Genomic DNA, 25,962 nt, shown 5'->3' with positions numbered 1-25,962 from the left:
GTCGGTGCAACGTCAACTGTGGTTGCAGTGCTGGCTGTCCAATTTTAAAACAAAACAATAAACATTACATATGTGCTTCTATGACACAGGCATCATGTCGGGTTCTGCTTCCAGTGTTGGTTCCGCTTTTATAGCAGTCTAATAAACATTACATTTGTATTCCTATCATTCAGCAAGCTATATTCAAGTGTTGCTCGACCCCGGAGGAACAAGCTAACGAAAGTTACGTATGATATTCACATCATCGCACCGGAAAGTGCACTTCGTTTCGATAATACTGATTCCTTATGGCCTAACGTGAATGCTGACGTTACGTCAGAGCATAAGTCACTCTTTAAACGCCAGGGTAGTCGACGTTCCTCGTAAGCCCGCGATGTGCACAGAACTACTACACTTTCAAAAACAGGTCGATCCACCTCGTGACGCTTGGTTCAAAGCCATAAAATGCAGTATAGAGAATTACTCGGCGACTCCATGCTTCGCATGAAACCGATTCCCACAAGGCGTGGAATCTGCCGATTTTTTTTTTCTCGCTGAGGTCTCACTTTTCGCAGTCGAACTGCCAAAGCTGACTTCGAACTGAACGTTTGATAGAGGCTGCTGCGACTTAAAAAAAACAACAGAACTACATCCCACACGTGGAGACAACCGTCGTTCGCAGCAGCCTGCTTTGCGGTGTCGCATGTGCTTGTGCGCGACATTTACTTATGCATATTGTTTTCGCATTGGAATGGCCAACAGTGGGTCATGCAGCTTTCGCGGCTGTGTGGAGGCAGCTGAACACATTATGTGCCACTGCCCATCCTACCAAAGTCAACGACGTGCTCCGGAAGCTAAACTCCGCCGCCTCGATGCAAGACCACTTTAGGAGAAAACAATACTCTGGCACCTTCGCCTACGCTTTCGTACGTGCACAAGGTCACAAAAGCCCTATTGTGCTTACCAAAGACGACAGCTCTTCAAGAACGTTTGTGAGCTCCTAGCGCGTGTTCGTATACGGTGCGTTCACACCAACTTTCCATTTGGTATTTTTCTAATTTTCTTTTCTTTCTATCTTATCTGTTATTCCCCCTTTCCCATTCCCCAGGCGAAGGGTAGGCAACCGAACGCGTGCTTGGTTAATCTACCTGCCTTTCCACTTCATTTCTCTCTCTCTCTCTCTCTCTTTCTCTCTGTCTCTCTCTCTCGCTGCTGTTAGGCAAGGGTTTGTTGCGCCCTTCTCTCTCTGGAATTTTGTTTGTTTCTGTTGACATTGCAGCGTAGAGCGTCTGCATTTAATACGATTCTCACAGCATATTTCAACGTAAACAACACCAGATGACGTTTGCTGCAAAAAGTTGAAAGTGTACACCGTGCGTGCGCGTGACGTTTCCCTCACCCGTTGCACACTAATTAGGACATTTTTTCCCCGTAAGCTGTAAATAGCGGCACCGCCAGCTAAGAAATATGGAATGCACAGCTGGCGGCGCGGTCTTGTGTAACCTGCATGACAGCACAGCTCCGGGTAGCCTTGAACGAACAATAGGCTCGCTGTCGGGAGCGCGACCAAGCTGTGCCATTTACGTGTGGCTGCCACAGGAGTTCAACTTGAGCATCTGTGTACCGTAAAAAAGAGAGAGAGAAAACAAGCAACCAACTACGACACTATAAGATCTACCGCATCAGCCAGCATTTTGCGGCATACAGGCATTCGAAAAGGAATACCTCCCAGAGCATTGCCAAGTTCAACCATGAACGACAAGGCGGTTTCAATGAGAGGCAACGACGTTCCAGTTACGCGCCTTGGTTTCGCACCGTACCGGGTCATGCTATCTATGATACGTGAAATCGAAGATAAGCTCAAAGAGGTGAGTGCCTACTCAAAGGCGTGAGCGTTTTCAATGTTTTGCATCTTCTTTCAGTCGTTACAGTTTACAATGGTTTGCACTTTCTAATATTTCCATCATGTCACGTAGATATTAGAGTAGACGTAATTCGTTCTTACAAACAATCCTCGTTGTTTCGGGAAATATTGTCGGCTATTCACTGTCTGCGTTTGAATATCCCCAATTTTGTAGCTTCTCAAGCAGAGTTCTATTTTTGACAATTAGGCGTCAGCAGCACCACGTCGCCAATTTATGACGTTCTGTGCATAACGGAGGGATGCCTCGTCAGTTTTTGAAGATTTACGGTAGTGTTTAGGACGGATCATATTGATGTTCTTTAACTTACAGCGGCTTCCGATCGATTGGCCCTTCACTATGCACGTCGCTCACGTTGCGGGGTTTTAAGCACTTAAAAGTGGAAGCGAATTACGTCTCTTGAGATACAGTGTCTAATTCGTGATTTGACTGATAGTAGTCTTAAAGGTGCTTCGCTTCTTTCACAATAGCGGCCGCTCTTCATTCCTTGCGATACCATGGAGCCCACTATGACGTGCCTTATGGTCATATCATCGCTTTGAGGCATAAAACTCTAGAAATAATTGCACTGTTGTCCTAACTGTTTACTTGGATGTTTGATTGATCGATTGATTGACCGATTAGTCAATATTAAAGCTTCTGCAACTTTTTACGTGAGCCTTTTCAAAATTATTTGATCGCCAAATTGCATTCTTTTCCTCCGTATCATTGCCGAGACTGAACAACTTGCTTCTCGTGCTTTTTATAATACATGGGTTGTTCGCTCACCAGTGAAAGGTGTGTTTTTTTTTGTTTTTTGGCTGTGCGCATATTTACTTCTTCAGTTATGTTATTTACTTATTTGTACTGCAGTCAATCATAGGCTATCGTAGGAGTGCCGACAATGGTACATGTCAATAGACAGAAAATCGGTCTTGAGCGAAGAGCGAACAATTTCGGGTAATTCTTTCAACGTTATATTGTTGAGGGAAAATAGCTATATTTTAGCAATTAAATGCAATATTGGAAAAACACTAAGGTTGTGCGAGCTACAAGTTCAGAAAGGCTCAACAAACTTAAGGCATTTATCTGAGTGGGTACAGCCTCAAAAGTTAAGGTGCGCATGAATTTTAATCTTTCGTTGAGATGACGTCTTGCCACACTGGTTAAGTTTAGAATAGACAGATTAGAAGTGGAAAAATTCCTATCGTAGTGGCAGTAGACAAAAAGAACGGCTTTCCTTTGTACGGACTCAATCTTGTTAATATCATTTTTGAGAAATGAGTTCCAAACTATAGATGCATATTAAAGGGATGGGCCTACTAGTGTTTAGTGTGTGAGACCTACTGAAAGAACGCGAGAAAAATTATAGTAATTGTTCGTGTGTTACGTCCCAAAACCAAGATACGATTATGAGGGACGCCGTAGTGGAGGGCTCCGGAAAATTTGGCCAAGTACGAGAAAAACGAAACTGAAACGCTCAGCGAACGTCCTTAAAACGGTTTTGGTGAAGTACAACTGCCACTTAGTGCCAAGAAGTTGGCAACTTGATGTGGAGCCAGCGACACAAGTCACAGTCATTCGCAACATCACCTCAATAAATCAATGTAGCCTGATCAGGAACATTGCTAAGTGGCGGCGCATAAGTAAGGCCCTGTTTGTCATTTCGCGCGTAAACGTAATCCCAGAGCTCTTGCGGCAGTTGCCGTTACCAGCCCTATTATCATCTTAGTAGTAGGCCTAATACTTCACCGCTTTTCTCTTCATAACCAGGGAAAAAGCCTGGGGTTCCCATACTTGATTCGTGGAGATATCTCCGACGGCCAGCGGATGGGTCTCACACCCATCACCTTTCTAAGGCAGGTGAGATTTCACAGCTGAGACGCAAATATGTGATGTTATTACATTTTCTTTAAAAAACGTGAACAAGCGTTGTGAATGTGTCTTTCATTATCACTAAGCCGAATTACCTCGCTACTTACTCATGAATAAAAAAAAGCGATGGCGTCACTCGGTCAAATACACATAATCGCATATAGCTGAAGCGAAAAAGACTGATGCAGTGGGAATTCCGTTGCATTACACCGCCAATTTATGAGAAGGACTTGAGCCAAATCCTTGAAAGCATCCTTGAAAGCCAAAACCTTTAAAGGAAGGAGCGGGTACTTTCGGGCCATGAATTATATTTAAAAAGTAGAATACTTAGCGAAATGTGTAATTAAACATTCTCTCATACCGTGATTGTTTCGTACAGGTGGTGGGCCTGTGTGCGCTACCCGAAATCGCTAGTCACGTGCCATCTGACGTTGTTCAGAGGGCGAGAGACATAATAAAGCATTGCCCTGGAGGGGCCATTGGTAAGAACTGATCTTCACTCTAGAATTCTATGACCCCGTTGTCATCACTGCGCCCATTCAAGTGCTCTCCGCGACGTCATGCGCAAATGCGATCATTCAGGCATGACATTAAATAAATTTTCAGGTGGTGAGACACACATACTTCACTGATAAGCTTCACTATACGTCACACATTAACCTGGCTACGCCCTATGTTACTCCGGACACGTAGAGGTCGCTAATGACAAATAAAACGACTCGCCTTCAAGATATCAAGCGGCTGAATTGAAAAGCTATGAAACAGAAAAGTGGGAGAGCAGATTAAAATACAAAACAAACACTGCGCGAAATAAATGCGGACAATAAATGGGGACAAAAATTCTCTTTGTTCTATTCTGGCTAATTTTTCTATTGTTGTTCTGTTCTAACTAGTTTTGAATGTGCTGATTGGAGAGGAAGAAGCAGTTAACGTGCGCCTCGTCAATGCTCTCAGGAGATCATGTCCGCATTCTATGCAAAGAAGTTTTTATGCACAAGTTGACGGCTCGTATTTGCCGGCTAACCATCTAGTCCATCTTTACATAGTCGAGAGTACAAATGCACGCCGAAATTCGATGAATGCATTGTTTTATACTGGCGCTGGAAGGAATAGATTCGCCGAATGGTCCAAAGGCTTTATTATAAGCTTTCGTGGAAATGCTTTCAAAGCAAATAAAGTGTGGTGAAAAAGACCAGCCACAACGTCCGCCCGTTCAAAATGAAAAAATGCATTCAGTGCTTCCACACCTACACAGTGTGTCCTTCAAGCTAAATAAAATACGGCAACGTGCTGGCGTCCCGGTATTGGCTGAAAAAACATACGGCATTGTGCTAGCGTCACGGTGTTTTTTTTTCCGCTTCGGTAAAATAACCGAGGCTTTGCAAGTTTGCTTCACATGCTAACCCTGGCCGTTGAGCTGTAACGCACAGAAGGCGCTTTGTGCTGCGCACCACTGCCATGGTGTATTTGATTCCTTTTCCTTTTGGGCAGAAATATCTGGGACAAACCGGCAGATGCGTGCACGACCGCTTAAGGGAGCACCGTAAACATCTGTATAAAACGATTCAAAGTATTCATTGCCGTCAGTGCGGCTGCGTGCCCTACTTTCACAAAAGCGAGGTACCGTATTTGCACGATTATAACGTGCATCCTTTCTTTTTTCCGTTAATATATAGACCTCAAATTTATGTGCGCGTTGCAATCGGGCTGAAAAGCGAAACAGGCATCAAGTTAATTTTTTTTTTCGATTTTCCTAATGTAAAATTACCTGCGCGTTACAATCAGGCGCGCTGGAGTACTAGCTAAGCACAGTTGACATCTAGAGAGTGAGATCATGGAGGTAGATTTCAAACGGAATTTTAATACCTCATGCGTCAGTTCTTCATGGAGTTCAATTTCGGCTCGAGCAATAGCATGTCTAAATTAGAGGTATGCACGGGCTCCGGGTAGCCCGAAAGCCCGAGCCCGACCCGGCCCGCGGGCCGGGCTCGGGCGGCCCGATGTATTTTCACCTCGGGCCCGGGCCGGGCTCGGGCTACTTGGAGTTTTATCGGGCCGGGCTCGAACCCGGCGCAAAGCCCGACTCAAGCCCGAAATATAGAGAATGAGCGGGAATTGTTTTCCAGCACGCATACAGCGCCTTTTCCGCGACCGCCCTTTACCGCTTTTCCTTTCCATTCGCTACTTTAAACAAAAAGAGAGCAGGTAAAGCAGTGCCTCTGTTGCACTCCGACAAACAGAGAAGTAACATTACCTGAGCTAGTGACGGCGCCACGCGACTATTCGCGTTAGATTTAAAGCCAAATCCCATATGAGTGAAAATGCACGCGACAGCGACCCGACGTAAATCGCCTTCGTGCAAGCTGACGCTTGCATGGGCATACCCCATACACGTGACGGCTTTGGCGAGCGAACTCCATTGTCGCTGTCATGAGGCCGTCTGCTTGTAATTTGTAATCTGTCTAATAGAGACTGTTCGTCGTGTGTCGTTTGATCATACTTGATATGCTCAATAAAATTGCATATTACCGGAAAACGATGTTTTGTTTTCGCAGCCAACCTTCAAAAAAGCCGGGCCGGGCCGGGCCGGGCCGGGCCGGGCTCGGGATTATGTTTTCGTACGTCGGGCCGGGCCGGGCGGGCTCGCAGCCCTTTGCCGTCGGGCTCGGGCGGGCCTTCGACAAAGTCAGCGGGCCCGGGCCGGGCTCGGGCTCGGATATACGGCCCGTGCACAGCTCTAGTCTAAATCACGTATGAATGGCAAATATTTCTTGGGCAGTGTCAACATGTGGATATTAACCCTTACGAAGCTATACATATTGCTCCACATGATGTTTCTTCTTCTTGTTTTTTATGACCATTCGCGTGTTGCGCATGTCGGTATTGTATCAATTTGCTTCTTTTTATCACCACCAATAAACTGTTGTAAATCAGTCTTTATTTACCCCCATTATATTGCGCTCTGTTTATTTTAGAATCAATTACCAACACACCGACACTTCCACACTAAACAGCTTGGGATAGATGCAAGTCAACTTTTTTTTATTAGCTGTGGTAAAACGGAAGGCTAGGATAGACGGATAAGACTACTTCAAGACAACAGGGTCATGACTGAACGCAGTCCAGAGGTATTTACATCGCTCTTTCTTTATTTTTTATTTAATAGGGTGGGCTGACGTAGCGCCAATATTGAAGAGAAACCTACACGGTTTTTTTTTTAGACAATACATTTTTTTTTATAAAAATGCTATGACAGCCGGACCTCTGCCGTCTTCACAAACGATCTCCACGTCGGAAGAACTTTGCCGCACCTAAATTAACATTCAAATGAGTAATTAACAAACATTCATTCATTGTCATGTGACCGGAAGCTCACGTGAAAATTTTTGAAAAAAGGCGCGTCACAGCAGAACATGGTCCGGAAAAACGGCAGGCCGTTTCAAATACATAATTGGACCGCTTATTCTTTGCGCTTGGTGTGTAGTGCTTATCTGTTTCTTCGTTAAACTCGAAATAAGCGCAAAGAACTTGGTTTTCCTGGGTACAGCACGAAAGAAACACATAAGCACTACACATCAAACGCAAAGAACAGCAGCTCCATTTGGGTATTTGGGACCATAGAGTATCCTACAGTTATCTAGAGGGAACTCTGGCGCTGCGATCGCTCAGCCACCATAGGAATGATGGATAGTACACGGATTTGTATAATCTTCGTGCTTGTGGCTTCGAACGCACTTGTGGCTTTCTTTATTGCTGTGTTTTGCCGTTCGTTTCCGATGAAAGAATAGACCGTTGTGAACTTCGTGACCAGATTTGAATTGATGAGCCTAAAGAGGTTAAAGTGGTGAAGTGGAACTGCTGACTTTTGCTGAACTTTGTTTTGCGACAAAAGCGGATGTAGGCTACGCGGAGCCAAACGGAGCCGAAAGAAAGATGTTGAGACAAATCCGTGCACTACCCATCATTCCGATGCTGGCTGAAGCGCCCTGCGTTGCAGCTCCCGTAGACACTAGTGCCAGAGTTCCCTCTAGTAAATATTGTAGGAAACTCTATGTTTGGGACGACTTGCCGTGTTTCCTGACCTTATTCTGCTGCGACGCGCCATTTTTCAAAAATTGTCACGTGAGCTTCCGGTCGGTCAGGTGTGACAGGGATGACGGATTGCCCGCGCCCCGTGCGCTCAGTTTCGGTTTCGCCTAGATCGGTGCCTTGAATATCGGTGATCATTATCTCAAATTATGTGCGTTTTTCGCGATTTTTAAAAAATTGGCATGTCCGAAATTGTCACGTCCTACAACTCTTCCATATAAACAGTGGTTCAATACTCATTTGAATGTAACTTTAGAAGCGGCAAAGTTTTTCTGCTTCGCAGTAGAGTTTGTTTGCGAAGACGACAAGGGCCCGGAGGTCATAACATTTTTTATCAAAAATCTGTATTGTATAAAAAAAACACCCTGTATAACTCCAGTATTATCCGTAAGACGGTACTCAAGCCTATCCCGACGCTAGACATATCAAGAGCGAAGCCTGTTGACCAATGATGCAGAACGGTTGCTAACGGAAAAGCTCTTTTGATATGGCCCTTTTGTTGTCGCCTGTCACGTCTGTACAATTCAAGATGCTTCGTTTCAGGTGCCATCCAAAACCAAGACCATCCCTTAATCCAGCGACACATTGCTGAACACATCAGCCAGAGAGATTCTGTCGAAGCCAGGCCTGAGGATATTTGGGCTACAGATGGAGTAACTCACGGGGTCACCGTGAGTATCTTAGTGCTGCCATTCTTCGAAGCTTGCTGCAGTGCTCGTCCTGGCACGCTCATCCAGTGAACAGTATTGTGGTACCATAGTTATTCGAAAATGCCGTACCAACAAGTCCGCCTTGCAACTTTACTCCAGTATACAGCCTTTTGCGTGCACTTTATTATGCCATTTCTAACCGTCCTCAAATGATTTCAGCTTTGGGGGGTCTCCGCAGGGTTTCAAGTGCATTCGGATAATGGCATCTATTTCAGAAATTTAAAGATAGGGACGACGTGCTGTTCTACCAGAAAAAGACAATACCATGCGTGCACTTGCAAAGAGAAATACCTTATCAAATGATTATTAATGAGAACTAAAAGACAATACAGTTCTCATTAATATTGTGTCTAACTAAGAAACGAGGCCTTAAAAGTAATCGTCTTTCCTTATCAAATGATGCAACATCTTCACGCATTGTATAGTGTGGGATTATAGGGATAAACCTTCTGATGCCTTTATCAATGGCGAACAATGAAAACGCAATACGGGGCTCTGACACAGGAAACGCCGGCAATTAAGTATTTCTCAAGGCTAACAATGCAGTCATACGTAGGCACAGAAGTCTTCCGTCGCTGTGGTCACTATTCTAATGCGTTTGCACTATACGAAGGGCAATGTAAAAAAAGAAGTTGTTTGAGCTTATGTAAAGCCGACCATTTGCCTGTGATTCGCTCACCATATTTTCTCTCTTAATACCAACAATGTTGACTAGCGTTGGCTCGTGTCGCCTAATTTTGGTTAGGAAGGTAATTAAAGGTGATTAAGAGTAAATAATGGTAATGGTAACGCATCTCTCTCCCGTTAGGCCCTAACGTCTACTAAATGTTTCTTGTGATGCGCCAGCGAGTATAGTTTGACATAAGCCCCGTTTCAGCGTCACCAGAAGTTTCTTCGTCGTATTACATATTGTACAGTGCCTTCGATGTATTCCAGACCATACTTGAAGTACTCAAGCGCCGACACAACGGGACAACGCCTGGTTTTCTTACCTGCGTGCCGACATACATGGGCTATTTCACATTGCTGCGACAATATGGCTATCATGAGGCAAGTTCACTTATTGTATACAAAGCTATTTTGAAGCTTCGAAAAACTGGGAATACCTCTGAACACTCCATTTCTTACATTATCCAATCACGAAGTCCTATGTCCAGGTAGATAGAAAGCAAGGAAGGCAGGGAGGTTAACCTGACGCACGACCGGTTCACTACCCTGCACTGGAGGAGGAAGGAAAAAGTAAAGGGAGAAGGCAGGAAGGTTGATAATAATGATGTCTGTGTCCTTGCCCTTTGAAACTGGCGATGTACAGCATAGCCCGGATCAGACCTATAAACGCTACACAAAAAACTAAACAGAAAAACTTCAGGTTGCAACCCTACATTGGGGGATTGGGGAAGGGGAGTAGAAATATGAGGAAGAGAGAGAGGGGGGAGGAAGAGAAGAAGAAAAAAAATCACAGCATATCCACAGAGTGAATGATGATGAGTGGGCGAAGCTGCGGAGGTTCATCGGTAAACCGTGAATCTTCCGTGAATTCTGCCCAGTACATCATCACCGACGTGAGATAGGGCGCGTTTATACTAAAGGTTCGATGAGTTATGACGACTTGCAGCTCACTTTAATTTTACATGTACGCTGCGAATTTTCATTGTTTAGAAAACCATTGCTTTAGAAAACATCTGGCGTCTTTCGTTAAGCAGCTGGCGTCTTTTCCTTTTGCTTTAGAAACATCTGGCGTTCTTCCGTTTTGCTTTTACAAAACATCTGGCGTCTTTCGTTGGTTTATTTCATCAATAAACGGCGTTTTGAACAAAATTTTTATTGTTTAATCACGCACAGGAGAAATCTCATCAGGCACTACCTTGGAGGTAAAGAATGGCTGCTAATGGGAATGAGAGACAGAAGAAGTCGGCTTTTAGCTACCGCTGCGAATTTTTTTATTGTTCAACAACGCACAGGAAAAATCTCCCACCGGCACCACCTTGGAGGTCAAAGCGTAAGACTGGTTACGGACTACGACTACGACTACGAGGGACGAACGGGTGCCGCCTTAAGGAGCTTCGCCCCTAAAATTCGGCAGATCCCACGCCTTTTGGGAAGCCAAGCGTTGCGAGGTGGATCGACGTGTTTTTGTACGTGTTGTGGTTGGGTGAACATCGCCGGCTTACCAGGAACGTCGACTGCACTGGCGTTTAAAGGATAACTTTTGGTCTGACGTAACGTCAGCACTCACGTTAGAGCACGTACGTCAGTATTATCGAAACGAAGTGCAATTTACGGTGAGATGGTGAGAATATCATACGCAAATTTCGTTAGCGTATTCCTCCAAGGTCGAGCAACGCTTCAATAAAGCATGCTGAAATATAGGACTACAAATGTAATGTTTACTAGACTGCTATAAAAGCGCAACCAACACTGAGACCCCAATTGACTTTACCCGACATGACGCCTGTGTCATAGGAATACATATGCGATGTTTAATACCTTCAATATAAATTTAGATAGCAAGCAATGCAACCACAGTTGTCGTTGCACCGACATTACGCCTACATAGGGTCTCTTTCCAAAGCTGTTTCAACACTTGGCGTTGCCCTGACTGCCACGCAGAATGCTTGGGCTCGATTCTTGTTGGGATCCGGATTTTTATTCTTTGCATTCGTGGGATCAATGCTGCCGATGTCGGTTTTTCACTACGCTCGCGCATTTAAATTGCCAATTTCTGTTACCGCCGTTGCTGGGTGGATATAAACTGTCAATCACCTGTGGCGCATACCCGCATACCGCGGCCCTTGGCATATGGGTATGTGCCACACGTGTCTGGAGGAATGGGTTTGACGACGTACACGACAGGGTTTTTACGTTATTCATGTCATAACCACACAGTCATATTTGTCAAACCCTGTTACCCTCCCACACCAGTTTCGGTCTACACCTAGTTAAGGAGGCCATCACGAGACCACCCAGACGTAGGCGGATAGATAGATAGATAGATAGATAGATAGATAGATAGATAGATAGATAGATAGATAGATAGATAGATAGATAGATAGATAGATAGATAGATAGATAGATAGATAGATAGATAGATAGATAGATAGATAGATAGATAGATAGATAGATAGATAGATAGATAGATAGATAGATAGATAGATAGATAGATAGATAGATAGATAGATAGATAGATAGATAGATAGATAGATAGATAGATAGATAGATAGATAGATAGATAGATAGATAGATAGATAGATAGATAGATAGATAGATAGATAGATAGATAGATAGATAGATAGATAGATAGATAGATAGATAGATAGATAGATAGATAGATAGATAGATAGATAGATAGATAGATAGATAGATAGATAGATAGATAGATAGATAGATAGATAGAAATGCTCAAAGAGCCTTTGGTTCGCTAAGAAATGCTTTGCATTTTAAAAAAGGGAGAGGCAGTGAATACACTGCTGCGTGCGGGACTGCACCACAAGTCAGAGGCGTTCGCACAAGCCCGTCGTCCTCAAAAAGCATCAAAAAGTGGGCATCTTATTAAAGGGATGGGGGTGTCCGAATTCGAATCAAACCATTAGGTTTCGACAATGTGTGCTTTTTCGTGGTCATATCGGTTTTTTGTCTACGTTTTTTGAGAACGTATTAAGTGCCTGCGGTAATTCTTCACCTTGCTATTGCGCTCGCTCTTACGCAGGTGTGCTATTACTTGGATGAGGATCATGGTTGGGCTCACAACACTGATGAGATGCAGAAAGCGTTGGACGCATCCAAGAGCGTATGCGTCCCAAGGTGCTTGCTCCTGGTTAACCCTGCTAATCCGCCCAGTGAGTCCGACGCAACGTGTGTTGTAGCAGCCACCCGTCTTTTTTGTTAGGTAAAAATCTGCTCTCTTACACTTGAAGCGACATCCCCACATTCAGCAGGAAACCTCTGGTATTCGATTACCTTAAGCTCATAGCAGCAATTAAAACGTCAGACATGGTGAGTACAAAAATGACTGCGCAATTCTCGGAACATACTTGATACGTCGAAGGCTTTTACTTTTTGTTCACACATACGCAAATGTTAAAAAAAGGCGGATCTCTTTTTTGAGCTAACATTCAAACCTTCAAAGAGTCGTTTACTGCGCAGATAAGGCAGCGTGCTTATGCGCAGCCATTTTCGCATGCAACAGACACCGTAGGGTCACAACATAGAGATGAAAGTAGGGTGATGAATCGTAGATTAATCTAATGCTGCAATATTTAGAATGCGAGGTGGCAACGCACTTGGTGACATCGTTGACAGATCAGGTTGCTGCATGCATTCCCTTGGTCATTTCCATGGATTCCACAATAGACTATCGGCGTTCGCAGGTACGGTGCTCTCCATGAAGCAGCTGCAGGATATCATCATGTTCGCGCATAAGAATCACCTGATAATACTAGCCGACGAGGTAAGCTTACACTGGCTACGCATCAGAGAACGAACTGAAGCAGCGCATATCCTAGTTGAGATTAGGAAGAAAGATTGACCTCCTAGGCGAGTAGCGTAATTCGCAGGAGAGATAACTGATTATCTGTAAGTGCGACGGAATGGATATCAAGACATGGGAAACTCAACCAAGGACCACATAAGTTTAGGTGGGGGTTATGAAATTATTATGATGAAATAGGAATCTGTAGGCAAAAGCAAAAAATAAATGTAATGGTCTTGCGCAGGGCAAGTTAAATTGGAAATCATTCGGAGAGGCATTTGTCGTGCTATGGACACAGAATAGGCTGATGATGATGATGATGATGATGATGATGATGATGATGATGATGATGAATAATGGAGATAATGCCAGCAAAAGGTTCGCTAAGAATCTTTTTTTTTTTTACGTGCTAATCGCGAGGCATTTCGCGACCGTCTGTAATCGCACTTCACGCCTATGTAGATAACTTAGTAACTGCAGTATTATCGCTCACCTAACTCACTTATTCGTACTGCCTTTTTTCTTGCTTTTTTGTGCTAGTTATCTTCATGTACAATTTCTCTTTGCCTTTTTTCTTTAAATATTATTCCGCCTTTACCGCTGTTGTGCATATAATCAACTATTTTTTTATAATTGGCAGCATTGTTTCTATACTTGTTGACTTTGTATTATCAACGTATTACGATGTCATATCCCTACTGTTTTACAATGTATTTCTGTGTATATATGTATCCTACTTTATGTGCCAACACATGTGTTATTATCCTTGTAAACCCTTATACAATGCCTCAATTAGTTGCCTATAAAGACTAAATAAATGCGATAACTGCTAAAAAGACCACCACAGGCTAACTTAATGTAAAATGGTTAAACAATTTATGAAACATTTTTACACGAAGTTGGCCTGTGGCCATTTGTTTAGCAGCACCGACCCATCTGTTGACGATTACGGCAAGGCATATGGGTGATATCATACGAGTACAATGTAAGCTGTTGACTTAATGTTACACTTGCATCCACTAAGCTACGGGATTTTGCTTTCGTGTGCTTATCTAGCCCACTTATTACCGTTTTTATTAGGAAAACGAAAATTTACTTTAAAAATTACACTTGTTGCCTCGGCGTCAAAATTTACAAACAATATCCCAAAAATTAGGGACATTAGTCGGTAAACTTGCTCATGCGTGAACTTATTCGTGCTCATACCAACCAAGCAACCCATGAGTCTGAGTCCGAGTGACCCAGATTAGTAGAATTGAGGTGAATCTGAATGGAACACGGCTTTTTATAACTCCGGAAAGTCAGAGTTCGAGTCATCTTTGATCATAAATGTATTTTTGAGTTAGTCAACTTAACTATTTTTATTTTTTCCTGACCTATGTACGGAGAAAGTTCAACAAAGACGACTTTTTATTTACTAATAACATAAGTTAGTTTGTAACTTTTGTAGTTATTTCGACTGGTAATTTATCCTTCTTGCTTTCATTTCAGGTCTTCGAATACAATATCTACGACATAAATCATCCTTTCCACAGCGTCAGGAAAGTTATGAACACCATGAGCGCCCCATATTCACGGACGGCGCTGATTTCTTTCAATTCGCTAGCAAAGGGATTCACTGTTGAGTAAGAAGAGCACGGCCGCCTTGGTTTTTGTTTCAGAGAACGGAACTTGCAACCAGCAGCAGTGAGTGAGTGAGTGAGTGAGTGAGTGAGTGAGTGAGTGAGTGAGTGAGTGAGTGAGTGAGTGAGTGAGTGAGTGAGTGAGTGAGTGAGTGAGTGAGTGAGTGAGTGAGTGAGTGAGTGAGTGAGTGAGTGAGTGAGTGAGTGAGTGAGTGAGTGAGTGAGTGAGTGAGTGAGTGAGTGAGTGAGTGAGTGAGTGAGTGAGTGAGTGAGTGAGTGAGTGAGTGAGTGAGTGAGTGAGTGAGTGAGTGAGTGAGTGAGTGAGTGAGTGAGTGAGTGAGTGAGTGAGTGAGTGAGTGAGTGCGTGCGTGCGTGCGTGCGTGCGTGCTTGTGTCACCTCAAGTGGCACACAAACACACACACACAGTGACAAAGTGACCTAAACACCTAAAGCAGCAAGTCATTTTACATTAATTTACCTCAAACTAGTAATTAACTTACAGAAGGTGCATGACTACGAGAAATCACATTAAGAGATAATGCTATAGCATAAAAAACTGGCAAGTGTATATTTCAAAAAAAAAAAACGGTCGTCGAACTTGCGCATCAATAAATGGTGGCCTGGGTGTACCTCCAACCTTTCCCTCTCTCTTTTCAAGCACACACCCTAGAAGAGCACCCTGTTCACCCACATATGACTCAACACTGCACTTTTCCTTTAATTTTATTTTATATATACCACGGACCACACGTTACTGAACAATCAAGCAAATTTTAATCAATAACTATACAGGTGTACATAAGCTATCACTTGCTCGATACCATCTATGTTGGTAGCTAACAATACCTTTTATTCGCTACGTCTGCAGCGATGTTGAAAATCAAAGGCCAACTTTGTAGATTTGTTGACAGCTACCTGAGACTGTGTGCTAGGTAAAACCGTGCAACAGGATTAATTTTTTCCCTTTCCACAAGCTGCGGCACTAACCTGTCAGCTGCAGACATGCAAAGCATCTAATTCATTAGCCTATTTTATTTCAGCTTTTGCAGCTTTACCAAATGTCCAGAAGCTTGCCATTATCCCCTCCTTACCGAATATGAAAATAATACAGAAGCATGGTGCATTGTTAAACATATGTTTTTGAGTAACACGTCCCCTTTGCGGCTTCATCAACGCAGAGTCTAGCATGAACTTCCTTTTTTCACTCTCTCCATTTTTTGAGCAGGGCCGGCTTACGGTCCGGCTATTTCGAAGCCATCAACCTCGACTCTGTTGACCAGGCATATCTGGAAGAGGCTATGGAGGCAGACCGACCGTCGATGCTCTCTCAGGTGCGGCTTAAAGTACGTTTGCCGTAGAAGTCGAGAGCACTTGATATTTGGTCTTCACAGATAGCTCGACAAAATATTGTGTGCGTGTGTTTGTGCGCGTGCGCGCATACACGAAACAATGGAAAAAGTTGCAACGTCCAACGTGTATACGCACAAGTACGTGAGGACGTTGTGTCGTCAGCATCTTGCGTTGGTATTCTTCGTTAATCACGGCCTGCTGCGGTTGCGCACCAGGTTGACTCCTTCTCGTGGCGTACTTACTTCGATGGCGGTGAAGTGCGGAAACGTTTGCGCACATAAACATAGATGGCAGGTAAATGAACCCCATGCGATCAAATTTAATATGAAGCATTCTTCTACGATGTCTTTTCCTGTATAGCTATTTAGTGTAGTTGTGAAATGTGTATCTCTCTCTCTCTCTCTTATTCCCTTACTCCCCTCCCTAAGTGTAGGGTAGCAAACTGGACGTAGGCTAGTTAACCTAACTGCCTTTGCTATGTTCTTCCCCAGCTCAGGGTAGCCAGCCGGTCTGAGAACGGGTTAACCTCCCTGTCCTTAGGTTTTCTTTTTTTTCTTTTAGTGCTCCTCCTTCTCTCTTCTCTAGTGTAGTGGTATGTTAAACTCGTTGAATGTATCATTCAATCAATCAATCAGGCGATCAACAATTTATGTCACAGGCAGCACTGGATTGCATCGTGAGGCCTCCGGGATTAGGAGATCCTTCCTACGAATTGTACACTAAGGTAAGTTTATGACTTTCTTGTTGAAATTCAGCGAAGATGTACCATAATGTGACATATAAGGCATTCGTGTAATGTAACAATTCTATTCTAATGTAATCAATCTTCGCTCTTCATCTGTGGCTTAAGGCGTCCTGCAAGTTCTATAATCAGAATCACTCACCCATAAATAGTCGGTCATAAGAAAGCAATCAAATCAGGCAAAAAAATTGTTACTGTACACCAATTACACAAATTTCGTGTTTGTTTGATCAGCATGTCGTATTATTTTGCTTGACGGTCACCGCAGCAGTTTTGCATTCATATTTTAAAATTCACTGTTTCTGTTAATAACGCTGCCAAAACAGATCAATATAATCAGCTGACATGCAGCACAAGTCTTGCTGAAAAAGTACCGTCATGTGACCTCAGTGTCTTGACACTGTGACCTTCCGAAAACACGGATTAATTTATTTAGCAAAGATATCACTGACCTAAACTTACGTAAATGAATTTTTAGGTCAGTGGTAAATCGAATTATCAGCTAACTAATGCGGTTATCACAAGCACGTTTTCTCTTCGTCCGCTTTAAGGTGTCATGGCGATCGCGAAAGAAAGACGCCATAAGCACGCGATAGTGTTCGCCCTGAAAAACTCTCCGGCCATTCCGGCATGTAGCCGCAACTTCTTTATACTATTTTAAAGTTTTCTTAGGAACATCAATCCACAATACCGACTTAGTTTACAGGCTTTCTTTTTGTCTGTTTATATAGGAATAGGGGCCGTAGGCATCATTCTTTCTTCACTTGGTATGGCGGAAGGATTTTTTTATAGCCCACTGACAAGCACATAGGAGGCAGGAAACGCTGTGATCAAGGACTCATTAAAACGTCACATGCTATGGTGGCGTTGTAGAAAAGGCGGAACTAGCTAGTAACATAGCAAAGCAAGGTGCTTACGCCTTTTTGCCCGTGAGAACTAGTGAGAACATACCTGATGTCATCGCGGCAACAATTTCATTGCAGGAGAAGACCTCCACTTTGGACTCTCTAGCAAGACGAGCCAAGATGGCGGAAAAGAGGCTGAATGCCATCCCGGGATTTCACTGCGGACCCGTCCAAGGATCAATGGCGGCTTACGCTCGCATCACTATTCCGGCCAAAGCCATCGAGGAAGCAAAGGTTAGAGAATGGAAGCATTTCAAGCGCGTAGTACTTTAGGGGACCAGCTTGAGTCCATCCGTAAATCTCACGCGTCGTGACCACGCTCACAATCAAGTGGTCAATACAGGCCTAAAACAAGGCTAGCAATGCTCAAAACCGCGTTAAAATAAACGAACAGGGTCTACAATAATATAATTAGCAGAAATAACCAAAAACTAAACGCAATAATTAACTTAAATTTGATGAAAACAATTCGAAAACGTGCGGCTAACACTCGCACCGCAAGAGAAAGGGCGCCACCGCTTCGTCAAGCGCGCGATTGCTCCTCGCACCGGCGTTTCTTCAGCGCCTTAATTCGTCGGCTACATCTGTAGGGGAAAACAACCTGACGGCACTCAGTGCATACGACACGTATCTCAACTGCCGTAACTAGCAGGAAGTCGATAAACCACAGTAAAAAACGCCAGGCCTGTGCGGAAAGCGCAGTACAGTCACAGTGAAAGCTTGAAGAGCGGCATTTCTAGAGCCCATTATAAACTCTCTTGTGGCTACTAATACAAGTACACTAGCAACGTACCCACTACGCCACGAATCATATTTTTTGTGAAGTTGGAAAGCACCCACCACGACATTACTCGTCATTCTGCGGAGAAGCTAGGTACCATCTTTAAGGCAATATGTGCAACAGAATGCGTTGGCGGGCTAGTTGGTGAGAATCCATATTGCTTTTTAGCGCAAGAAACGACACCACGCTGTGTACCGTCTTCTTTCTTGTGGTGTCGTTTCTTGCGCTAAAAAAGCAATATGCAATATGTGCAGTTGCTTGATGCGACGGCTGATGACGATGAAGAGTTATGGCTGAGCCCTTTGTAATGGGTTGGAAGCTTTAAACAACCTACTAGTTACGTAATTCGCATTGTGTGACGCCAGGTCGTTATTTCACTCTCCCACCACGCTTTATAACATACGCCAACGTGAGAAAGAGATAGAGAGAGGGAATTAACTTCGAGACCCTGAGGAAATAGATCATGGGAGCCTTATGGGCTTCCTTGGCAACCAATAGAAGTGCACTTGCGAGGAACCCACTACGCTATAAATCATCACAATTTTTGCTGAAGCAAGGAAGCAGCCACTCTGCAATATTTCGTCATTCTGCGGAGAACCGTGGTATCTGCTAAACACCTGTAAGGCATTATGTGCACTTTGTTGATGTTGTGGCTGATGACGATGAAGAATTATGGCAGAGCCCTCTGTAATGTGTTGGAAGCATTCAACAAACCACTTAAATGGGCAATTCGCCTTGTGTGACGCCTGGTTACAGAATTCGTGTTGTGTGACGCTTGGTTGTTATTTTACTCTTCTACCACGCTACATTACATATGTAAACGTGGTTCTTTCCCGACATGAAGCCTGTATATGGTCTTTTTGCAAAGGAGTTTCAAGCACCGGCATGGCTCTGAGGTAGAATATTGGGCTCCCACGCAGAGGGCTCAGGTTCGAACTTCGTTCCATCCTGGAATTTTTTTCTTATTTCGAGCGATAGTGGTTACGGACACCGGCGGCGGCGGTGGTGGTGGACTACGGCGCCAAGAATGGCCCTTGTTGTGATCTCATAACAGCTTTCGCTGTAAAAGTAGCGCGCATGTCGAACACCGAGTTTGCGAATCTCCCTAACAAGATTCTACTCGTGCCGGGGAAACATTACATGCTTACCTCAAACATTGACGTCATCCACGGTTTGGTAAACGGGGCAGTACGAACTCGACGATCGCGAACCGCTGCATTTAAAGCAGGATTTAGAACTACAGCAATCGCTACAGAAGAACGACATTAGGGCTGGATTTCTCTTTCTAGTTTACTTTCATAGACTTCTAAGGGCGTTTATTACAGTGTGTGTGTAAATACATGTTACTTTTTTTTCTTACCGTGCCTGTCAAGTTGCGCAGTGGTCTTTCTTGACTTTTCCTTATTGGCTCACAGCGTTGACGCTTATGACTGCCTTTTTTTCCTGTATCTGTTAAAAGAAGCCAGAATAATTAGAGCTCTTTATTGGGAATATGACGTTCCCTATAAAACAATTTAATCCAACAGCACATGACATGATTCATGTTCTGTTGGCTTGCGCTGTGCTGACACATCTTGTGTTATACTGTATGACATATCTGTGCTTTTTTTTAATTTTTTTGATGTCACATATTTCGGTTGCGAAGCCAGAAGCAGTAACCGGTGCCGCCATAAAGGCACCAAGCACCCCCATTTATACTTCAACTAAAAAAAAGGCCTATAGCTCAATGAGTTTCCGCTTTGTTCTCCAGCACTTTGCGAATACCACAAAAAGTATGCGTGCAACTTACGGGTGTCTTGTTTTCTTAATGTCGGTCATGCCTGCTGAAATACTCGTCTCAACGGGAAAAGTTAAGTTGCAATAAATTCTTGTCCTTCACGCGACGATGCCGTGTACGATTATTAGGCAGGACTTAGTGCGGCACTCCGGAGTAGTCTGAACCAAAGATAAGTATACAAAAAATAGCAACATTTAGGCTTTTTTTTTGCAATGGAGAATAAATTTCCAAGTAGAATTAATCTTATTTCAGTCAAAACATAATTAGCGCGTACATTACATATTCATTAGATTTTAAAACAACCCACAGCGATATACTCATTAGAGAGTATGAAAAAACGATTGTAAGCCGAGTGTTAAATTTATCGTGCCTCATTGCTATTTGTTAGATTAAAAATTGCCTTAGCATAAGCAACACGTTGATCAATATGGAGTTTAGGAGGTGCTTGACACTTTACGTATTCCACGAGCATAACGATACAAATATTACAGTCGAAGCTTAGGGAAAGTATATATAATGCCATCTTGTGTGGAATTCATAATACGGAGACTTCCATAGGCTATCACAGCAGGGGACGTGTTCTAAATTACCTTGGGTGTTACACGTGGTGCACATAAGACAGCCCGACTGTTAAATCTTTTACGACGCAGAGTGAGAGATTCTGAAGGTAAGCACTACATTTTCAATGCGACTTGAGCTTGGAGCTGCGGTGGCTCCTCAGTGCAAAGCAGTGCCTGTGCGACACGCAACACGAAAGAGCTGTTGGTGTTTTTTAAGGAGCACACACCTTAACCAAACATTATAAATGCATCTTTTGTATATGTATGTATGTATGTATGTATGTATGTATGTATGTATGTATGTATGTATGTATGTATGTATGTATGTATGTATGTATGTATGTATGTATGTATGTGCCTGTGCGTGTGTGTACGTATTATTGGTGTGTATATGTGATCATTGTATATACCATAGTCATCACGCGATAACTGCAGTAGCAAGCCATGCGAAAAAGCAGGATGACATCTCCCGAGGTACCATTGAAAATGTGTCTATCTGTCTACAGCATGGCGATAATGAGGCACTTAGCGACAGAGTTCTGGCACTGCCCTCCTAAATGGATTAACGACATCCTGCGTCTGCTGGTAATTTCTTGCAGCGCCGGAACAAACAAGCTGACGTATTTTACGCCGAGGAACTGCTGAAAGCAAAAGGCATAAGCGTGACACCAAGTTCCGCATTTGGAAGACTTCCGGGAAGGTATCATATAAGGTAAGAAGTTTCATACTTATCACAGGTGGTACAAGTAAACGTTCTGACGCTTATATACTGGGTATATAATGACGGCTGTCAGTCTTCCCAGTTTTAAGGTGGCTTCGTTGCGGTGTTGATGCTCGTGTAGGTACGACGTGCTAAAATATTCAACATAAATTTTTCAGTCTTCTTTCAGGGCCTTACAGCAATTCATAATGAAAATGTGATCTCAAAATGAAAATTTTCTATATACGCTTCTGCACTAAGGTTGAAGACTGGGTGTGTTGGTACAGAATGACTGTAGATTGTGTAGCGAAACTAATCGACGGGACAAAAAAAAAAGATATACACACACAGCAGAGCGACAACTTTCAACAATGAATAGCTGTTCCTTTCCGACGGAATAAATACTAAAAAATGAACGGGGGGAGAGCGAGCGACAGTAGATAAACAGGAAATAATAAACAAGATTATACAAAGTGATCTTCCACCAATGCCAAGCCGCCTAGACGCAATCACTTGGTGAAGAAAAAGGACGAACAACGATGCACATGTTTTCTAATTATGACGCGACGAAATCTATTTCTTTTTTACTGAGGTCAACTGGCGCCATGCTTCATTGTTGAAAGTTAGTGATCCGTTGTGTGTGCATCTTTCTTGTGTCCCGTCGATTAGCTGCGCTGTACAATCTGCAGTCACGCTTCTTCTGTGTTGTTTCCATGGTCTACGAACCCCAACCGCTTCAGGTTTGCGTTTCGTCGTCTTCACATTATATGTTATTTACCTGCCATAACATTGATTGTTTCTGTGAATACGCACATTGCGATGTCAACAGGCACGGCCAGTTCAATAACTAAGCAAGTACCTAATGCGGCGTAATGAAGTTCCGTAGCAGTCTGTATACGACGGCATTAGCAGTCCTTCCTCAGTCCTTCTTTGCCCGTAATTCTGCACTTCAGTGCTTCGCGCTGCTCATCTTCACCGTGCATGGACGTAAATCAATTCGCCCACATCTCTATTTTTATTCAGCAGATAGGTATAATAAATTGCATGCTTGAAGCGGTTAGTTGGATGCATCACAATATACGAATTAAGGGAAATGCCAGGCTTGATGAAATACAAATACTATAGAATCGAATGTACAGTGCGGTCCACTGTTAAAGGGAACACCCTAATGAGCATATTTCATGTTGGTGGCCCCGTAACTTCAGGTCAATGAGGAAACATTGTCCGTGCACAGTACTAGTCTGTGAAGAGGAGTCAGAACTGGCAACCAGCAGTAGTCGTGCGCAAATGTAAGCCACTATTTTTTTGCAAGAGAGCGAAATCCGGATATGCCCTTCACGCAAGTGTTCCCTTTAAGAGTGTACCCGTCTGTATTACAAGTAGGAAAGGCAACCAATTGATCATATCGAATGCATCCCAACTATTACTAGTTTCTAAACAAAGAAAGAAGCTTACATGGAGATTGTTCTAGTTAGATGCATATATGACGTATATGATTGTCGTGTTGCATGCGTAAAAGGTGCTAGAGGCCTAGTCAGGTATCGTTTTTTAACGTCACCTTTTGCCGCAAGCACGACGACAATCTTGAATTTTTTTCACAAATAAGATAACTAAATAAATAAAATATAATAATGCGTTGCGCGCTCGCCATCTCCCTCCCTTCCTTTCTATGCATCTATTTGCCTTATGAACGTGCAATAAAAAAAGCAAAAAAAAAGTCTTCTTTCTATACCGGCGCTTCTGTGGCAACGACAACGTGCCAGTAATTCATACAGTCTATTCGATTAATTGCTCATACGCGCTTGACTGCAGCACTCAACAAATTGAGACATATATTGGTTTACACATAAATGTTCCTCATGTGCAGTGCATTTATTTGCATTCGTTGAATGATCGTACCTTGATTTTTTGCGCATGTACCCTTTCTAGCATACTGTTCCCATCCTGCGATGATCTTTTATGTGAAAGATCACCGTATAAATAAATAAATAAATAAATAAATAAATAAATAAATAAATAAATAAATGTCCTTTCATTTCTAAGAGCTACAATGGCACTCTCTCTCTTCAACAGGATCACAATACTGGCGCCAGATGACAGATTGATGGAACTGTTCGATCGCCTCGAAGCCTTCCACAAGGACTTTATGGTCAAATACGCATGAAAAAAATTGTAATTACAAACTCCGCCAACAAAGAAACATCAATTATTCAGAATGAATAAAATTATTCGGAAGGTTCTCATCCGCCTGGTATGGGCAAGTGTCACCACACCGCTTAAACTCGTCATCTCTCTCTCGAACGCTAAACTGTGCACGCATTGCAAAGCACAGTTTATAGAATACATCCTAGTTAATTAATTTAAGCTGGGTGAATGTGTTCCCAATCAATAAACAGCTGAATGAAAGTCTGGCTAGCTTTGAAAGTCTCTCTAGCACATTGCCGTCACCGTCTTGTTTGGTATAAAGTCCAAATCGATAATTTCACCCGCGCGTCGTGTATTCGGTGGCTCAAGCAGAGATGAAACGCGTCGGCCGGCTCCTCTGGGCGAAGGAGCATGAAGGGGTTGTCTGTCTGCGGAGGGGGCGGGGGGGGGGGTTAAGCCGCTGGGGCAGCATTAATCTGGGATTTTTGGTGAGTGACCAAATGAAATGGTCTTTTGACGAGCCGTTGGTGTACACCAAACGGCTTTAAATGTGATGTCAACGTGTGCGTGTGAGCGTGACGGCTAGATTTGCTTCGCGAAGGGGAGCAAAAGGACAGCTAATCTGTCGACTGATACAAATCTTAGAAAGTGCGTCATTCTTGTGGCGAATTACGCGTGGAGAGAGCACCCGCACCCGTGGACACGGTGTAAGATATATACTGTTTAGGTGTGGACACTTCACGGCTCGCATGCAGAGCGCGTTCGACCAGATAAAGTAACAACGTTGCGCGTCTGTTGGTCCGGTGACCGCAGCGGGTATCTAGCGGCGGGAAGACGCAACCTAAAGAGAGAAAATGCTTTCTGCACCGTTGCTATAGCAACCGACGCAGTCGGCGGCAACGCCGGCGTCCGCTGCATGTCTTGTTTTTCGCTCGTGAAAAACGCGGTATGCGTTTCTAACTTGAGTTGCTGGCGTGCCGTAGCCGCGTTTGCTGACTAGGAAATTCAGATTTCCCGCGAAGGGCCAGTTGCTACGGGAACGCGTTTTTGTGTTGAAGTTGCATCAACCCGCCGGTAGGTATCCGCTGCCGTCAGCGGTCCGACGGGCTCTCGGCGTTGTTACTTTATCTGGTCGATCGCGTCTCGCGAGTGTCCTCACCTAAAGAGTATATATCTTACACCGTGCCCGTGGAGTACGCCGTATGAGCGGACTCTTTCTTTTTCGAGCGCAGCTCTTAGGCGCCCGTTCTTGCGTTGAGCGGCGTCGCCGTTGGCGTTGGCATTGTCGGCGTAACCGATAGAGCGAACGAGTACGACAGAGAGCGAACGAGAGCGAAAAAGGGCTAACGAGGACGAAAGAGAGCGAACGCGGAGTCTGGCGATATCACGAGCCGTTGAGCTCAAACCTCGCTTTCTTCCTCCGTCACTCGCACTGGCCCCTTGGTCGGAGCTCGTGCACGTGCCATACAGGGCTGGCACGTGCACTGCGGCTGGCTTCGCTTGTCGTTACGAGGCTTCCGGCTTTTCGCTTGGTTCGAGATGCCCACAATGCAGAGTGGTGTGCGTAGCACTCGAGCGTTGTCGGCGTTTCACTTGGTTCGCGACGCCTGCAATACACCGAGTGGTGTGCGTAGCACTCGAGCGCTGTCGGCGTTTCGCTTGGTTCGCGACGCCTGCAATGCACAGAGCGGTGTGCGTAGCACTCGAGCGCTGTCGGCGTTTCGCTTGGCTCGCGACGCCTTCAATGCGCAGAGCGGTGTGCGTAGCACTCGAGCGTTGTCGGCGTTTCACTTGGCTCGCGACGCCTGCAATACACCGAGTGGTGTGCGTAGCACTCGAGCGCTGTCGGCGTTTCGCTTGGTTCGCGACGCCTGCAATGCACAGAGCGGTGTGCGTAGCACTCGAGCGCTGTCGGCGTTTCGCTTGGCTCGCGACGCCTGCAATGCACAGAGTGGTGTGCGTAGCACTCAAACGTTGTCGGCGTTTCACTTGGTTCGCGACGCCTGCAATACACCGAGTGGTGTGCGTAGCACTCGAGCGCTGTCGGCGTTTCGCTTGGTTCGCGACGCCTGCAATGCACAGAGCGGTGTGCGTAGCACTCGAGCGCTGTCGGCGTTTCGCTTGGCTCGCGACGCCTGCAATGCACAGAGTGGTGTGCGTAGCACTCGAGCGTTGTCGGCGTTTCACTTGGTTCGCGACGCCTGCAATGCACAGAGCGGTGTGCGTAGCACTCGAGCGCTGTCGGCGTTTCGCTTGGTTCGCGACGCCTGCAATACACCGAGTGGTGTGCGTAGCACTCGAGCGCTGTCGGCGTTTCGCTTGGTTCGCGACGCCTGCAATGCACAGAGCGGTGTGCG

General features: G+C 44.4%; 1 protein-coding gene across 2 annotated transcripts; it reads left to right on the top strand.

Moving 5' to 3' along the window:
* The first annotated feature begins 1,593 nt into the window (after window positions 1-1,593).
* Window positions 1,594-23,899, top strand: LOC119390251 (alanine aminotransferase 2). Of its 2 annotated transcripts, XM_037657827.2 has the most exons (13): window positions 1,594-1,847; window positions 3,654-3,743; window positions 4,135-4,237; window positions 8,388-8,515; window positions 9,491-9,604; window positions 12,261-12,390; window positions 12,922-13,001; window positions 14,514-14,647; window positions 15,871-15,976; window positions 16,654-16,719; window positions 17,721-17,876; window positions 21,360-21,472; window positions 23,534-23,899. In XM_037657827.2, the coding sequence occupies exons 1-13, from the start codon at window positions 1,731-1,733 to the stop codon at window positions 23,622-23,624; spliced, it is 1,428 nt and encodes a 475-aa protein (XP_037513755.1). In that variant the 5' UTR covers window positions 1,594-1,730; the 3' UTR covers window positions 23,625-23,899. The 2 variants fall into 2 exon arrangements, with proteins under 2 accessions (XP_037513755.1, XP_037513756.1); XM_037657828.2 differs by lacking the exon at window positions 3,654-3,743.
* Window positions 23,900-25,962: the final 2,063 nt, after the last annotated feature.

This window comes from Rhipicephalus sanguineus, chromosome 4 (assembly GCF_013339695.2).
Source record: "Rhipicephalus sanguineus isolate Rsan-2018 chromosome 4, BIME_Rsan_1.4, whole genome shotgun sequence".
Classification (NCBI taxonomy): domain Eukaryota; kingdom Metazoa; phylum Arthropoda; class Arachnida; order Ixodida; family Ixodidae; genus Rhipicephalus; species Rhipicephalus sanguineus.
The sequence above is the reverse complement of the archived record's forward strand: the minus strand, read 5'-3'. Positions and strand labels throughout refer to the sequence as shown.